The sequence below is a fragment of the Plecotus auritus genome, assembly GCF_963455305.1.
Source record: "Plecotus auritus genome assembly, chromosome: 1".
Classification (NCBI taxonomy): Eukaryota; Metazoa; Chordata; class Mammalia; order Chiroptera; family Vespertilionidae; genus Plecotus; species Plecotus auritus.
The window spans coordinates 197,841,096-197,859,324 of record NC_137770.1 but is presented as its reverse complement, the minus strand read 5'-3'; the positions used below and the strand labels follow the sequence as shown (position 1 = coordinate 197,859,324).

Here is an 18,229-nt window from a genome sequence, read left to right as displayed (position 1 = left end):
AGCTTCTAGTGATTTTCCCTTCTTTAGAGAATCGTGAGTCACAAACATCTGAACCATGGAGACTGCTGTTTGATTTTTGAACCACTTACTCCTTCCTGTATGCCCTCCTGCCCCCCACATGCTGGGTAAAGTGTATCCTAAGTTTATAATTAAGGCTAATAATAAGGAATTTTGTTTTGAGGCAACTTTCTAGGGTGTGCAGTGCCAGGATTGAGAGTCATCTCCTCTTCCCCAGCAAGGCTCTGAAAACCACCTGGAGGAGGAGCTCACAAATGAGGTCTCACCTCCTACGCCTATGAGAGGCCGAGCTCGGGCTCTGGGAGGTCACCCATAGGTGATGGGCGTCGTGATTAAGACTTCGTATAAAGCTTCCCTCTCCTTCCCTGCCCCATCCGTTTTTTCTGACTCTTAATTTCTCTCAGCTTTGTGTTTAGCTTTCTCATCACAAATAGTCTCCAGTACAATTGAGATTCCAGGAAGGTTGCCAGGGTGGAAGGCCTTCAATTCCATAAAAAGGAAAGATATTAACTAAAAACGTATACATGTATGCAGTCTCCCTCACCCATTCGCTTGCCTGGTCTCTAAGCATTTCCCCTTCTTCCCACAAATAGCCCCAAGAGACACAAAATTTCAGTGTCACTCACTCTTCCTCCTCTTCCTCTCCTCTTTCCTCCCCACCTCTCCCATTTCCTGGCACACACCGTCTTTCCAGCACATAGCAAATCACGTGAGTGTGCTGCCTGTGCCTGAAGGCTACAATGGCTTCTTCCGTGCTCCCTGTTCCTCCCCTTGCAAGCCTGGGTGATTGATTAGAAGCACACACGGGTTACAGTGTTGGGCAATTACTCCTAGTAGCGGCGCACAGGGAGGCAGAGGGAGGCCAAATATGGCTTTTTTCACCCACCATTCCAAAAACCAAACATCGTGCACCAGAGTAAATATAAGCTGCGTCCTGTGCCTGAACCCTAAGTGATAACAGCTCAGTGGTGCTGACTGCTTCGTCTTCCTTCCTTCCAGCTCCTCTACAAGTGACCTCTCCAACTATGACCATGCTTATCTGAGGCGGAGCCCTGACCAGTGCAGCTCCCAGGGGAGCATGGAGAGCCTGGAGCCCAGTGGGGGATACCCAGCCTGCCACCTTCTTTCCCCTGCCAAGTCCACCAGCAGCATCGACCAGCTCGGCCACCTCCATAACAAGAGGGACTCGGCTTACAGCTCCTTCTCCACCAGCTCCAGCATCCTAGAGTACCCACCCCCTGGCGTCCCAGGCCGGGAGCAGTCGGGCTCCATGGACACTTCCGCTCAAGGTGGCCTCCTAGAAGGGATGAGGCAGGCAGACATTCGCTATGTCAAGACAGTCTACGATCCCCAGAGGGGAGTCTCCGCAGAGTACGAGGTGAACTCGTCAGCCCTGCTTCTCCAAGGCAGGGAGGCCCAAGCCTCAGCAGACAGTCAGGGCTATGACAAAGGGCATAATGTTCCTCGGGGCCGGAGAGGGCCGCCCCCCTCCTGGAGCCAGCAGGGCCCCAGTTCCTTGGACACCGCCATTGACAACCTGCCTCCGAAAGTGGGCGCACCGCTGCCCCCAGCTCGGAGTGACAGTTACGCAGCCTTTCGGCACAGAGAGCGGCCCAGCTCTTGGTCTAGCCTTGACCAGAAACGGTTCTGCCGTCCTCAGGCAAACTCTTCGGGCGCCCTGAAATCTCCCTTTGTGGAGGAACAGCTGCATACTGTGCTGGAGAAGAGTCCGGAGAGCAGCCCCCCGGTGAAGCCCAAGCATAATTATCCCCAGAAGGCCCAGCCTGGCCAACCTCTGCTGCCGACTGGCATCTACCCGGTACCATCCCTTGAGCCACACTTTGCCCAGGTGCCTCCGCCCTCCGCAAGTAGTAACGGCACGCTCTACCCTGCCCTGGCCAAGGAGAGTGGATATGCGACTCCTCAGGGAGCCTGTGACAAGACGGCTACCCTTGATGAGAACGGAAACCAAAATGGATCTAGTAGACCTGCGTTTGCCTTCTATCAACCCCTAGAGCATGAATCTTTGTCCCTAGTAGAGAGAACACCTGAAGCTCCAGTCAAATGTGTCCCCGTCAAAGTCCATTTCCCTTCCGTGCCTGAAAATGTGAAGGATACCTCCCTGAAGAAGCGTCTCACACCTCTCCAGGGCAATAGCCCACACCCCAGTGAGAGAAAGAGCCCCCACTGCAACAAACCGGCTTCTAACTACCACCGCATCCAGTCCCCTCAGGCGCAGGCCTGGCCGGTGGGCGATGGCAAGAGACCTTCCAGGCCCACAGAGCTTTGGGAGGGTGATTTCCAAGAAGACCACAATGCCAACCTCCAGCAGGGGCTGGAGAGAGAAGGCCTAAGCCAGAGCCCATCTAGCAACTTTGGCAAGACCAAGTCAGCCTTCTCCTCTCTTCAGAACATTCCTGAGAGTCTAAGAAGGCAGAGCAGCCTGGAGGTAGGAGGCAATCCCAAGGCAGAGGACCCTGGAAGGAAAGTGGTTCCTGATCACAGGAGCCATCCGGACAGGCCGGTTTCCTGCCCAAGGCCTGAGGGAATAACCAGTGCATTGACCTCTTCCCCACTTTCAGACGCAAGGCATGAGGAGCCGCCCTCCCCGCCCCACCAGCAGACATCCAGCCTGGGCCGGAGGAGGCTCAGCTCCAGCAGCACCTCGGCTCTGCCCGGCTTCCAGTACGGGAAGCCCCACTGCTCCGTGCTGGAGAAGGTCTCCAAGTTTGAGCAGCGAGAGCAAGGGCGCCAGAGGCCCCCGAGTGTGGGCAGCTCTGCTAATGGCTATACCTACAGGCCCACCAAGATGGCCCCGACTTCCAGGAATGACTTCCAGGAGACAAACGCCAATAACCACTTTTCCGAATCCACTGAACCCCTAGGCAATGGGGAGCACCATTTCAAAAATGGAGACCCAAAGCTGGAAGAAGTTTCCTGGCAGCCTTATGGTCAGCAGTTGAAGAGGGGTGCCGAGGGTAGCCGGGGCTCCCCACTCCGAGCCAGTGAGCCCCCGAGGCGAGATACCCACCTGCTCCGCAGCCAGAGCACCTTCCAGCTCTTCAGCGAGGCCGAGGAGGATGCCAGGTGGCGGGACCACAGGCCAGGCACCCCCGAGTCGCCTGTGCTGGAAGCCCCCTTCAGCCGCGCATACAGGAACAGCATCAAGGACGCACAGTCCCGCGTGCTGGGGGCCACCTCCTTCCGACGCCGGGACCTGGAGCCCGGGACGGCGGGGGCTTCCAGGCCCTGGCGCCCGCGACCAGCCTCGGCCCACGTGGGGCTGCGGAGTCCAGAGGCCCTGGTATCCGCCTCCCCACACATCCCACGAGAGCGGCACAGCGTGACTCCTGCCAAGGGTGACCGGCCAGCGCCCCCTGTTGCCCGGAGGAGGCCCCGCCGACGCCTGGACCCCGAGCAGAAGAAGCGCTCCTACTCGGAGCCCGAGAAGATGAATGAGGTGGGGGTCTCGGAGGAGGCTGAGCCCGCACCCCTGGGCCCACAGAGGACGGCGCTGCGCTTTCCGGAGAGCACGGTGGCCGACCGGCGCCGCATCTTCGAGCGGGACGGCAAGGCCTGCTCCACGCTCAGCCTGTCGGGGCCCGAGCTGAAGCAGTTCCAGCAGAGCGCCCTGGCCGACTACGTCCAGCGCAAGACCGGCAAGCGGCCCGGCTCCGCCGCGGGAGGCTGCCTCCAGGAGCCGGGGCTGCAGGAGCGAGCGCACAGCACCTACCTGCAGCCCGGCCGCGCGCCCGAAGGCCCCGGCCTCACCTCGGCCGCCAGCCTCTGTTCCCTGCGGGAGCCCAGCCTGCAGCCCCGCAGGGAGGCCGCCCTCCTGCTGGCGGTGGGCGGCAGTGGGGAACCCCCACGTGGGGCCCGAGATCGCAGCAGCTCCTTTGCTGGCAGCCGCCTCCTAGGAGAAAGGCGACGCGGGGACCAAGCCCAGAGGGAGCCGCTGGGTGGAGCTAACAGCGGTGGGCCAAAAGCCAACCAGAAGATGGACAGGACCCCTGGGGAGCCCTCCTCGTGGGGGGGCGCGGCCGGGAGGGCCGGGAAATCCATGTCCGCTGAGGACCTGCTGGAGCGCTCGGATTTCCTGGCGGTCCCTGTCCACGTGAGGTCACGGTCGTCTCCCACCACCCACAAGAAACTCCAGGTAGGTGCAGCCAGCAGATCCTGGGCACGGCCTTTGGGCCCTGGAAGCTGTATTGCTTCTCCTCTACCCCGTCCTTACCCCTTCAATGCTCCTTTTACATGCAGAAGAGTAGCATCTGTTTTCAAGAGATCCTTTCTCAGTGCCCCTATCTGATAGCCTTACAGAGACAAAGATAAATGTGGAGATTCATGTAGTTGTATAGATGTCTTACATAGATAGATAAATCTTATATAGATATCTTTATATGTGTGTGTGTGTGTATATGATTATATGTGTATAGAGAGAGAATACATATTTTTTAAAATATATTTTTATTGATTTTTTACAGAGAGGGAGGGAGAGGGAGAGTTAGAAACATTGATGAGAGAGAAACATCAATCAACTCCCTCCTGCACTCCCCCTCCCCCCACTGGGGATGTGTCCGCAACCAAAGTACATGCCCTTGACGGGAATCGAACCTGGGACCCTTGAGTCCGCAGGCTGACGCTCTATCCACTGAGCCAAACCGGTTAGGGCGAGAATACATATTATATATAATTACTTCATTTTAGGAGGTCACTCACCTCTCAGTGCAAGAGTGCGTGGTTAGGAAAAGTTAGGGATTGTCTTTTTTTAATTCAAGGAATAGAGGCTGTCTCGAGTTTTAAATATTTTAGCTTTGCACCCTCTATGTTTCTGTTGGACTTTTGCATTGGCAAAATAGAAAAATTGAGTTTAAAATGTTATTGAGTCCCAGGCCTCAGCTGAGTATGCTTTACCAGTACATTTATCTCATTAATCTTCACGATAATCCTATGCAGTAGAGCATATTATCCATATCAAACCCCTGTTTCTCTGACTCCCATCTGAGCTCTTTCTGTGCACTATCCTGGTGAGACAGGAGAATGAATCCCAGACATTTCAATCTCAGATAAAAGGGTTTTCTAATAAAGGCTCTAAACTATGCAAAGACTGTGAAGTGCTTTCCGGGGGAAATTTCAGGCAGAGCTATGAATAGACCTGAGCTCTCTGACTCCCAGGCGTCTATTAATTTCCCCAATTCTTAGTCCATCCTCCAACTCCACATTCCACTGCCGATCAATGGCCTCCCTCATGGCTCCCTTTCCACCTAAGGAGATAGGAATTCGCATATATGTTAGCACAGTAGAGACCATCCCTCCATTCCCCCTCTCAAATTCTGTTTTTCCTGGCAGAGAAGTCAAGGATTGGGGGTTGTGTGTGGGAGGTGGTATTTGGAGGAAACAACTTCAGACAAAGAAAGATTCAGTCATTACTGCCTGAGAAATATGTTTACGGCACTGCTTCTGAAACACACATACACACAGCCTTCTGAGCAAAAACTCTGTGCCCTCCCAGGCATTTCCTGTTCAGGAATATTCAGAAATACTTTCCAGTATAAACTCAAACACACACAAACCTATAGAGGCAATCCTCCGTAAGACTTCACTAGCCCTTTTCCTCCCCCTCAGAATGAACTGAGCTAATTTCCACTCCTCATCCTACCACTAAAACCCTTTTGAAAATTTATTTATTTTTATTGATATGAGAGAAACTTTGGTTTGTTGTTCCACTTATTTACGCATTCATTAGTTGTTTCTTGTAAGTGCCCTGACTGGGGATCAAACCTGCCGCCTTGGCATATTGGGACAATGCTCTAACCCAGTGGTCAGCAAACTCATTAGTCAACAGAGCCAAATATCAACAGTACAACCATTGAAATTTCTTTTGAGAGCCAAATTTTTTAAACTTAAACTTCTTCTAACGCCACTTCTTCAAAATAGACTCGCCCAGGCCCTGGTATTTTGTGGAAGAGCCACACTCAAGGGGCCAAAGAGCCGCATGTGGCTCACGAGCCGCAGTTTGCCGACCACTGCTCTAACCAACTGAGCTATCCAGCCAGGGCACTAAAACACTTTTAAATCCTTATATGTAACATGCAGTTGCAGCTAGTTTGATGGGCTTCAGGCATTCATTGCATAGCTAAAGAACAAACATTTTCTTCATTTTGCTCCACGTGTTTTAAAGAAAACAGAATGCTCAGGCAAAAACTGGATCCTTTTCTGGTTATTATTTATTTATTTTTTAGCCACCACTAGATGTCATCATCCTCTCTTGGGGAATCAGTTAGATATGAATGTTATTTTGCCTTCCCTCCACAAACATTTCTCAAACCTGGTAAAGTGGAAAATAGAGCTAAAACATAGGTGGTATAGATTCCTCCAAACCCAATTACATACTTTATATCATTTGAAAAGATTTTTAGAAAGACAACTAAATACAGAACGTTATTTAGGCACCCTGTTCAATAGAGAGAGTACCATATTTAGATAGTATGTAATTTGGGGAATACGACACCAGAGGAGGAAACTGTTTCAAAATTAAATATTTTATCTGTGCTGTTTTGCTCCTACAAATTCAGCAAATAGGTTACCATCCCCCAGATTATAATTGTGCCAACACTGTTCTTGAGGTTCCTTCTTCCATCAGCCAGACCTTGCCTGCCCTGGGACCTGGTCATGGCAGTGTCTGATCCATTTTCTTCATACCTTATTTGTACAACTAGTTAAAAACAAAGCAAAAGTAGTCTTACCACATAATTATTGTGGTTATTTCAAAATGTTACATTCTTTTAAAAAATTCCAGGAACTTTATCATTAAGAATTGGTGAGGGCATTAAAAATTTTTCTGATCTCAGCTTCAGAGAACTCCATGAAATTAAGCGACCCTGTAGAGCAAGCGTGTCAAACTTGCGGCCAGCAGGCCAATGCCTCGTTTAAATAACGACATGCTTACTGTAGAGACCATCCATCTGAGTTAAACCCAAAATATGGAGTGTATTCTGGTGCTGGCTCAGTCCTCGGCATCCTAAACAAATGTTACTTGTTCCGTCCTGCCAGCCAGATGCTAATAGAGCAAGATTTTACAAGCTTTGGGCAAGGATTCAGCTTCTTTTCAAAAGTTTATAAGGACAGTTTCTGCCTCCAAAATAAGGTCAACATGGAAATAAATTCCTCTGCTTAGGAAATTGATTATTCCTTGGCCTGATATAATGACTGCAGAAGGCTGCCACCACTTGGAACCAGAGACCTACTCAGATCTCAGCAGGCCTGGCCTCTCCTTAGCCAGCTGTGGTCCACTCTGAACACACAGCCTCCCATTAGCTCTTCTTTCATTCCTGGTCATCTCAAAGATGTAATTGCTGGACAAGTGGATATTAGTGATGGAGCTGACGGGCACAACAAATTCTTGCCTATTTCCTACTTTTTGGAGACTTTGGAAAGCAACCTTTCTTAAGTAGCTGGGCCCTGCAGAAAAATATTCAAACATTTCTGCCTCTGAGACAGAAATTTATAACTCTTCACAGCATAGATCTAAAATGCAGAAGAAGCTATAAAAACAAACCTGTGAAGAAGTAAGATTCCTAGTGAGGAATTTTTTTTTTTTCCAGATGCTGAGTTAGAGGCTTCTCTGGTTCTCACTGTATTTTTCAGAGACCTTTGTTTCTGATATGTAACACATTCACCATGTGATGGCGAGCCAGACATTTAATTGCTGAGGAAATGGCTCGATGCATGGATTCTGAAGAACGCAGCTTGTAAATCATGTTTAGCACCTCTCAACAAGCACCCATTCAAACTTATGGATAAATAACAGAATCAACTCTCCACAAAATGTAAAATTACAAACAGCTACTAATAACCCAATGTGTCCTGTGTTATTGTACTAAGTGTTTTTATAAGTATGAAATTAATTCTGACATCTATGCACAGAAGTAGATAGTGTTATCTCCATGTTACAGATATGGGCACTGAGGCACAGAAAGGGCAAGAAATTTGCCCAAGGTAGTGGGAGCAAGGTTTTGACCCCATACTCCCTTCAAGTCACTAGCATGCTGCCTCCTTAAATAAAAAAAGGTTGGGGAACAGGGAGGGAGGTGAGAGTTAAACATCTTATATGTAAAACTTAAGCCAATGAGTCTATTTCATTTTAAAGTTTATTTATTACTGTTATTTACTTTTTAAATACCATTTTAAGATTTTTCAAATGGATTTCTAATTCATTTTAGCAGATACTTGACACTGATATTCCGAAGTAGATGAATATTGTTGTCTTCATATTTCATTGGTCACAGAGATATTAGGATTGCTAACCCAGAACCCAAAGCAAGCGTGAGGATTTGCATTCAACAGGCTTTAGGTCTATAGTTTTAAGTATGCTATGCCTAATGAAGAATAAAAAACCAGTAAGTCAGTCATCAGAAATCAAGAATAATTAAAAAACAAACATTTATAAGTATTTCTTCCATAGTCCCTGCTTTTCTCTAAATTGCCCTATACATACTATACACTTCTTACCAGTTTGTAGCAAATCAAGTCTTCTTTAACAGTGAACATATGCCTAATCAAAACAAGTAAATACAACAGAAATTTATCTTCCTCTGGCTTTTACTGGATTGGGAAGGCATTTTCCTTCTGTCCAAATGGTGTGTTTTTTAATCCCCACCCAAGGGTGAGTTTTGTTGTTGTGTGTGTATATATATATATATATATATATATATATATATATATTAATTTCAGAGAGGAAGGGAGAAGAAGAGAGAGATAGAAACATCAGTGATGAGAGAGAATCATTGACAGCCTGTCTCCTGCATGCCCCCTGCTAGGGATCCAGCCTGCAACCTGGGCATGTGCCTTGACTGGGAATCGAACCATGACCTCCTGGTTCATAGGTCGACGCTCAACCACTGAGCCATGCCAGTTGGGCCAAGGATATGTTTTTATTGCTCTCTAGAGAAAGGAAGAGAGACAGACAGACAGACAGACGGGTTGCACCCTCCTCTGTGCACCCAACCAGGGATCAACCGGAACCTTTTTGGTGTGCATAACGATGCTCCAACCAACTTTTATTGACAAGAGATTTAGAGAGTTCTCTCAACAGCCTATTACTGAGTCTAACTTTCTTTATTTTACCCACACTAACATAAATATCAACTTAAGCTCATACTGTAATTCAAAGAAAATGACAGAATGGGAAACTCTATTTAAAAGTTATACTGAGTTAGGAGCTTAAAGAGGACCTACAGGCTTCCCCAATTAATTATTGGCAAAGCTTCACATTCATGTCAACAGAGAAGGTGCAGCAGGGAAGGACTTTAAAAGGACCACAAGGCTCCCTGGAGAGCAGGAATTCCCATTCCCTAAAGTGATCATTGAGCAAATCAGAGACACATTTTCTCGAAGCACTGATGTCTGTTTGCATCCACCTCAGCTACCACTCAGCTTGCTAAAATTACAAAGAAAGACACCCTGTGTTTTGAAGCGATCATGGTTTGAATCCTGGCTCTTCTACCTACTTAACTGTGTAGGTGGGTAAACTACTTAACCTTTCTGAGCTGCAATTACCTCTCCTCTCCCCACTGTTCTAGATTAAATTACAGAAGAAATGTCACGTACCTAACACAACTCCAGGCTCATAATTTGAGGACTGTAAGGAATTTAGCAGAGTGTCCGCCACAAAGTAAATGCCCAATAAAGGATAGGTGCAGTTACTACTAATCTTCGAGTGTTGGTTTCTTCTTTGGGCCTACTACCTTTGGCTCTTTTATTGATTACTAGTACCTGCACCATTGACTGGGGGTGGGGGGAGAAAAACGGGATGGAAAGCAATGAGCTCTTTGGACAGATTGAGTGATGAAATAATTGCTGAAATTAAATGAGATAATGTGTGGACTTAATTTCTTGTTTTCTACCTGTCTCCTAGTAGCATAAATAATTGAGAGCTAAATATTTTATCATCAATAGCAGCATTGTCTTCATCAGGGACTTATTCACCTGGGCAAAACTCTATCAAAAACTGACCTAGGATCCTTTCAGGAAACCAATAATACCCTTATTAAGAACAAAAAGAAACAAGTAATGACTACCTGAAAAGGCCCAAAGATATTGATATTACAGGTGGGTAAAACATTTTCAAACCCAGAGAGAACATATCTCAGCTTGATTACACATCAGATTCATATCTTCTGGAATTATAAGTCAGAACATTGGAGGTTTTTGCTAAATGTCATGCACTATCCTGTCATCTCCCAGATTTCCTATTGCTGTTTCAGAAAGTTGGCCCTTTGAATTAATTTTTGTCATTTCAAGGGTAGCAGTTGTTTTGAACCCTGGAGATAATTATCAGCTTTCTCTTGCTTAGAAAGTGCCCTTGTGCGGAGAAGCACTTGGTGAGACAGACTGAGGTTGAAATCCTAGCTCTGCCACTGAGACCTTGGTGGAGTTACCCTCTTTGGGCCTGCTTCCTCGTCGGCACAGTGGGATTCACAGTCCTTCCTGGGGCTTAGAGGAGAAATGGGGCAGTATGGAAGAGCGCCACCACGGTGCCTGACAATAAATAGCAGGCCTCCAGTGACTGTTCTTGCTCCTTCCTGTCTCCACCCCCTCAAGTAAATTTGTTGGTAACAATGCTGTGCCTTTCTTGTGTTTCAGGATGTGCTTTTGGGGGAAAACAATGGCTCTGGTCTTGTGAAGGATCCATGTTACTTGGCTGGCCCTGGACCCAGGTATGTGTGATGCCCTCTGCCTTATGAATGCTGCTAGAGTTCAACATTTGTGTGCCTCTGAATAAGGAACTGAAATGAGATATTACGGTGTTTCATTGTGTCCTGTGCTGCCTTCTCCACTTGTCTAGGCTGTGGGGAACTTTTTTATTTATAGATAACTTTCTCTAAAAATGACACTTCTTCAAAGTAGATTTTGAGTGTGTGCTGGTAAGGCAACGCTTGGCTTCTAATGAGCTTCGCATCAGAACAGTTCGTGGGTATGTGCTTCTCATGCTCACCTGTGCTCTCACACACAGTGGCTGATCTCTCCCAGTTCTGTGTGCAGAGGGCCAGCCTGGTGACTAAAGTGCTCAGAGAGGAATGAGCATTTCATGAATGGCTTCACATAGGGAGGCAAACTCACAGGAAGCACCTGAAGTAAAAAATAACGCTCCTAAATCATAATGTTTAGGCACTAAAGGATATAATATAACAGAAAAAGTCATTTTAAAAATTTACCATCAGCCCTAGCTGGTTTGGCTCAGTGGATAAAGCGTCGGCCTGCGGACTGAAGGGTCGTGGGTTCGATTCCAGTCAAGGGCACATGCCCGGGTGGTGGGCTCAATCCCCAGTAGGGGATGTGTGGGAGGCAGCTGATTGATGGTTCTCTCTCATCATTGATGTTTCTATCTCTCTCTATCCCTCTTCCTTCCTCTCTGAAATCAATAAACAAATTACATTTTTAAAATGTTTATCATCAAAATCATTTCTCCCAGGTAGAAAAATATAATGGGCAATTATTTAGAATTTGAATTTTTTAACTAGTCACATGGAGCTGAATAAGTAGAAAATTCCAAAGAGAGTTTTCCCTGAACCACATGCCTGTGTGTATATAGTTTTAGTGTGGCATCATAGAGTTAGCTTCTATAATCTACTTACTAATGATGGTGCTTTTAAACCCTCCCTACTACCTTCCATGTTTTTCAAGCCAGTACCCTAATTTTTATTATAATTCATGCAGTCATTGTTTGCCTCTTTTTCTTTATTCACCTTCTCAATAAGTCACCCTAAAACTGTCACTCAGGAGCAGCCAATGTGGTCAGGAAGTGATGTTAAGTTACCACCTCCACTGCCAAGAGCAGCCCTCCACAGTTCTGTGCTCTTGCTCCTGTGGCTGGGCCTAATGTGAATAAGTACTCCAGGTGAGGCCGAGGACTTTGGTTAGTTTGGGTGCATTAATTAAACGCTAGAGACAAAGGAAAACTATCGGTGAACTAGAGCACTGCCAAAAGAGAACTGGTCTGAAGTCAAAGGTAAGACTAAACTCAACCATAAAAAAATGAAATAGCTCATTCATAAACAGGGCTTGAATAGCCTGGCCTGTATGGCTCAGTGGTTGAGCTTTGGTCCATGAACCAGGAGGTCACGGTTCAATTCCTGGTCAGGGCACATGCACGGGTTGCAGGTTTGATCCCCAGTGTGGGGTGTGCAGAAAGCAGCTGATCAGCGATTCTCTTTCATCGTTGATGTTTCTATCTCTCTCTTCCTCTCTCCGAAATGAATAAAAAACATATTTTAAAAAGCTTTTGAAAAAATAAGAAGGACTGGAATAGACATTTCTCCAAAGACGATAGTCAGGTGGCCAACAAGGATATATAAAGATATTCTACATCACCATTAGAGAAATACAAATCAAAACCCCATTGAGATACCATCTCACACCCATTAGGATCATTAAGATAACTATTATTGGAAAAAAAAAGTGTTGGTGATATTGTGGAGAAATTGGAACGGCAAAATGCTGCAACTGCTTTGAAAAACAATATGAAGACTCCTTAAAAAATTAAAAATAGATCTACCATATGACCCAGCAATCCCACTTCTAAATATTTATCCAAAAGAGTTGAAAGCAGTGTCTTGAAGAGATATTTTCATACCCAGGATTACAGCAGCATTATTCAATAGCAAACAATCCAACTGTCCATCAGTGGAAGAACAGCTAAACAAAATGTGGTCTATTCATACAGTGGAATATTATTCATACAGTGGAATATTATTCAGTCTTAAAAAGGAAGGAAATGCTGACACATGCTATGACATGGATGAACATTGAGGATATCATGCTAAATGAAATAAGCCCGTCACAAAAAGGCATACTCTATGATTCCACTTACCTTTGAAGTATCTAAAAGGAGTCAAATTTATAGAAACAAAGTAGAAAGGTGGTTGACGGGCTGGCGGAGGGGGGAAGAGGAGTTGTTGCATACAAGGTACAGAGTTTCAGATCTGCAAGATGAAGACGTTCTGGAGACCTGTTTTGCAATGACATGAATGGTTAAAGTAGTAAAATTTATGTTATATGTTTTTTACCACATGAAAAGAATGCTATGAGGGCGGGGGTGGGGGAGGGGATGAGACTAATTGTTCTCAAACTCCGTTCTTGAATATTAGGATTCCTGGATACAGATCAACAGATGCTTGCCTCACACACTCTATTCTCAAAGAGACTCAAATGAAATCTTTCTTATCCTTTATCCTATCTTTTGTTCTTGAAAAAATACAAAACAGTCACCAAGAAGAGGCATTATCAACCAAATTAAGCAAGCATTTAACTCAAATAATACCTTCAAAGATTAAACAAACTAAAAGCATGTATCAAGGTTTGCTGGGCTGGATCTTAAAGGATAGGGGCTATCCTCTTTTATTATATGCTTTAGTGGTGTCTTCCCTAAAAAGCCTCAAGATTCAGAGGAAGGAAGATGAAGGTACCCGAATTAGTCACAGAGCATCCGATTCCAGTGGACTGCATGTCCTATTGGAGGATGCTAAGTTTAAAAATAGTTTATATTGTACAGTTTAAAGAGCAGCTGGGTAGAAGAGACATTGTTCAACAGACATTTACTAACAGGGTACTGTGTGCCAAGGGTGCCAACATGAATGAGACGGGCAGTGCAGAGCATGCCTAGCGAACCTCCTGCCTCTGAGCTTCTCGCATACCTATTTGCGTACCCGACTAGTAGACAAGTACAGAGCAGCCGATCCTAGATAGTGAGAGCGTCCTGGTAAAAACAAACAAGTAAAACCACCTCTAAGTGAAAAGGGTCTGTGATGGAAAGGAAGAGGTTGCATCTGAGAAAGAGTGAGAAGGAGGGAGGGAGGGAGAGAGAGAGAGAGGGGCCCCTCATTCAACTATCGGCATTTGTAAAAAAGAAAACGAACCTGCACAAGAGGGGCTAATTTGGTCTCTGCGGTCTTCTCCTTCATTGTGCTGCATTCCCCCTGCCACAAGCTCTCAGACGATTTCGTGGCAGGCCTGTGCCGGCCTCTGACTTGGGGCTGAGCCATGCTCCCTCAGGACGTGGGTCTGCACAGTGAAAAGGGCCATCTGCTCTCCAGATTCACTGGCAAGCTAGTCAGGAATTTACAGATGATGGTGGTTTGCTAGAGATATCTGTTCTCCCCACATCAACTCTTGCATGGCCGGCAGGCAGGCAATGCTGCACACTCTTATTTTCTTTGTTTTGTCCTCTAGAACACAATAACGAAAGTATTGGAAGTCACTGGGGTTTTCCTTGGAGCCTAGCTAGAGGATATTTTGTTTAAATCACCATGCACCCTGTCTGTCCCATTTTGTCAGTCTTTCTCCCACGGTAACTGCTCATTAGCTCCTTAGGTGAGAACCCCTCCCCTTCCTCTTTACATTCCATTTTAAGAAATGAAAACACTAAGAGACTAAGAGAAAGTTGTAAATAAAACCTTCAAATTCAGCAGGCCCCGCACATGCTTTCCCAACAAAACTCCCCTGCAGGATGGCAGTGGGACAGAATGAGGTAGCATTCTCGTCCCCTGAGGCAGGAGCTGGCTCCAGAGTAGGCCTCAAAGCAACTGAAGAGATGTACCCACTTGTTTCTTTCCTTTTATAACCTGAAGCCTGTCCTCAAAGCCACCTTTTGTGGGTGGTGAGGGTGGGAGGTGGGGGCAGTGAGGGAAGGCGAATTCAAGCAAATGCCACGTGACATTTCCCTGTAGGAGGTCATGCCTGTCTGGCATTTTATTTAAACTCGGTTCTTTGCATGAGCAGCTGGTGTGGGAGGGAGAGAGTGTGCAGCTTCCCTGTCGGTGCCTTTCCCGTCTGTGCCGTAAACGTGGGCTCGGAGTTTGCTCCTTTCTTCAGAGCCGTCATGCTTGTGCTTGTGTCCTGCTCCAGGTCCCTCGGTTGTCCAGAAAGAGGCGAACAGGAGATGCTAGTGCTCAAACACCAGCCCAGCCCTCGATGGGGTGGTTCAGGCTGCAAAGCTGTTGGTGCCTCCATTCCCAGCGACTGTCCCGGACAGCCGGACCATCAGAGGCAGGCCAGCAGGATGCCCTGCGCCAGGCCACTACCCACAGGGCTGCAAGGGCATCTCACAGACACCAGGGCAGGACCACTGACCCCACTCAGCTCCGCTCTGCCTTCCCCTGCCCCCTCCAGCTACTGTCCACAGGCTGCCGGTGATCAGCCGACCGGGAGGGATGGTCAGCCGGGCCAGCAGCCTCTTCCGCCCTACACCCCAGCAGGGGCTCACAGAAGCAACGGCCACAGCCTGGCCCAGCCTCCCCGTCCTAGAGGCCATGAGCCCCACAGCCCGGAGCACGGGGCAGAAGAGGGGAAGAGGAAGCAGCCTCCCCCACCTCGTGTGAAGTGGGCCCACACCGTCCGAGAGAACAGCCTCCCCAAGGAATCTTGCTCGCCCGAGTTAGCAAGCCTGAAGCACTATAAAAAACAGCAGAGCCTCCCAAGTTCAAGCAGCACTTCCGACCCGGACACGCCTCTTGGGGTCCCAAGCACTCCAGGGAGGATCTCCCTCCGAATATCGGAGTCCATCCTGCAGGCCTCCCCACTGCCTCGGGAGGATTACGATGACGATGTGTTTGTGAAGGACTTGCACCCCAATGCCACTTCCCATCCCACATTCGAAGCTCTCCCCCTACCCCCACCCCCACCCCCTCCACCGAGCCAGGAAATCCTGGTGAATAGCTGGGACGATTTTCCTCCCCCTCCTCCCCCAGCTCTGTGTGAGGCACAGCTGGACAGCGAGGATGGCGTGGAGCTCCCTGCGAGGTGAGTGGGCAGATTGGGTAGCGCAGGCCCTCAGCTAAGGAGGAGAGGGTTTCCCTCACTAGTAAGAGGTTTTCACACTCCAGGCTTCCCAGACCCCCCAGCTTTTGGCCACTGGAGAGCCCTGGTGTGGAGGGTTTTTACAGCTCAGCCCCTGAAGCTGGCAGGTTGATTCTCTTGTTTACCTTGGGTGGTGGTTATACTAGCAGTCATTGGGCAGCAAGGAGTGAGAGCAGTGAAAACGAAAGCCCTCACCCAGGGGGCATAGTTCGCTTCTGTGGGCCCACATCAGTAGCATCCCTCCTTCCTGCCCACGTTCTGAATCGGTTAAGGAATGAGAGATAAGAGGAAGGCATACAGCAGACAAAAATATCACTTGTATTACTGAGAGAACGGATATGGAGAAATGGCTTCCATCCCGACACTGAGCCCCCAGATTAAATAGGTTTACCTGCCTGTTCACAGGCCATGGCAGACATCCACACATACACGTGTGTCTATTTTATATACAGGGTGTCCAAATAAATGTATATACACATTTTGAATAATTATAAAGGCAGTATTTATTAAAATACATTTTGTTTTCAAAATTGAGCTATCAGGCTGAAACCAGTTTGGCTCAGTGGATAGAGCGTCGGCCTGCGGACTGAAGGGTCCCGGGTTCGATTCCGGTCAAGGGCATGTACCTTGGTTGCGGGCACATCCCCAGTGGGAGGTGTGCAGGAGGCAGCTGATAGATGTTTCTCTCTCATCGATGTTTCTAGCTCTCTATCCCTCTCCCTTCCTCTCTGTAAAATATCAATGAAATATATTTTTTTTAAAAATTGAGCTATCAGCTGTTAAAGTGTACATACATTTTGAAGGCACACCCTGAATAGATGGAGAGAGGGCGAGAGAGAACACAAGAGCATGCCTAGAGGCAGCCTTGCTATGAATGGTCCGGCTGTGGTTACCTTCTCTTTCCAAAGACACTAGAAGGAATCAAGAGTAGGGCTGAAGGTCAGGAACACTTATGGAAAACCTGCTCTTAGAAGCCAGAAAATGAGGAAGAAGCATTTCCCAATACACGCTCCTTAGGACAAGTGACCTTTCACAACACAATAAAACTCCCAACCCCCACATTGCCTGCTATCACTCTAAATACCAGAGTGATTTACTACTACCCTCTGTCCACCTGGGCCCTGCAGACAGTTCTAGAATATGAATTCCTACTAGATTCATCCCCCTTAAAAAGTCACACGACCTCCTCATGAGCAATCAGTTGAAGGCCCTCAGGATGCTCGGAAATGTGACCGCCTTGCCCAATCCCATCAGCCCAGTGGTGACAGTTCTTGCACCTCATCCTCACCTTTCTATTGACACTTTCTCACCACCTCTCTCTCTCTTTTTAATATCCAGTAGCTCCAGCAAATCTGCCAACAGGACAGTTGCCAAGGAAAGGCCCGTGCCTGGGGCAGCCCAGTCGGTTGGCCATCAGATACCAGCTTCCAGACCCCAAACTTCCGTCAGAGGTTCCGAGGCCCACGGGCTCAGCCTGCCCCCCACCTCGGGCACCCGACCCCCACATGCTGGGGCCCTTGGCTGGCAGCCAGGCCCAGGAGAGCAGCCTCCCGCTCTGACCCAAGGCCTCGTCCACGACCCACTCAGTGGGACTCGGGGTTTAGAAGACAGTGCCAGTCCCAGTCCTCAGAAGACGTCAGAAGACATCAGAACGGAGGTGCTGGCCAAGGAAATTGTCCACCAAGACAAATCTCTGGCAGACATTTTGGACCCCGACTCCAGGCTGAAGACCACCATGGACCTGATGGAGGGTTTGTTTCCTCGTGATGGTAACTTGATGCAGGAAAACGGCGTCAAGAGGAAGGCCATGCAGAGAGCCGTCAGCTGCCCAGGACACGAAGGCAAGAGGTAGGTCCCTGGTAATATCCCAAAGCAGACTTACAAGTGAACTCCATCCACGGGTGATAAGTCTGGGGCTACTTACCTGATCTTGTCCTGCTTCCAACGATCCTGACCCAAGAGTGACATTTCCTGTCAGCTTTAGGGGAATGGCTCTGAGGAGTAGGAGGTGGGACAGACTGGCCTTAAGTTACCAGGCACTTGTCCAACAAAAAAAAATAATCCTATATAATGAAAGGCTAATATACAAATTGTCCCCTCTACTGGGAGTTCGACCAGGGCGGTCCCTCCCCCCAGCTGGCCCCACCCCCAGTCGGCCCCCTCACCCTTATCAGGGGCGGGGCCGGCCAGCCAACCTCTTGTGTGTCTCTTCCCCCCCACCCCCACTCCCTGGCCACCCAATTGGGCAAGCCTGCCAGACTCCACCCGTGCATGAATTTGTGCACTGGGCCTCTGGTAATAATCATAGTGTTAATACTTATTGTTCATGTTCTTTGTGTCAAATGCATTCATTTCT

General features: G+C 48.0%; 1 protein-coding gene across 1 annotated transcript in view; it reads left to right on the top strand.

Moving 5' to 3' along the window:
- SHROOM3 (shroom family member 3) overlaps nt 1–18,229 on the top strand; it is a gene marked incomplete at its 5' end in the record, with an annotated part of 299,535 nt that overhangs the window by 260,672 nt on the left and 20,634 nt on the right. Inside the window, 4 exons of the mRNA XM_080675496.1 lie at nt 1,018–4,174; nt 10,663–10,736; nt 14,923–15,816; nt 17,212–17,721. Of these exons, the coding sequence (XP_080531622.1) occupies nt 1,018–4,174; nt 10,663–10,736; nt 14,923–15,816; nt 17,212–17,721 (4,635 nt within the window). The remainder of the gene's footprint in view (nt 1–1,017; nt 4,175–10,662; nt 10,737–14,922; nt 15,817–17,211; nt 17,722–18,229) is intronic.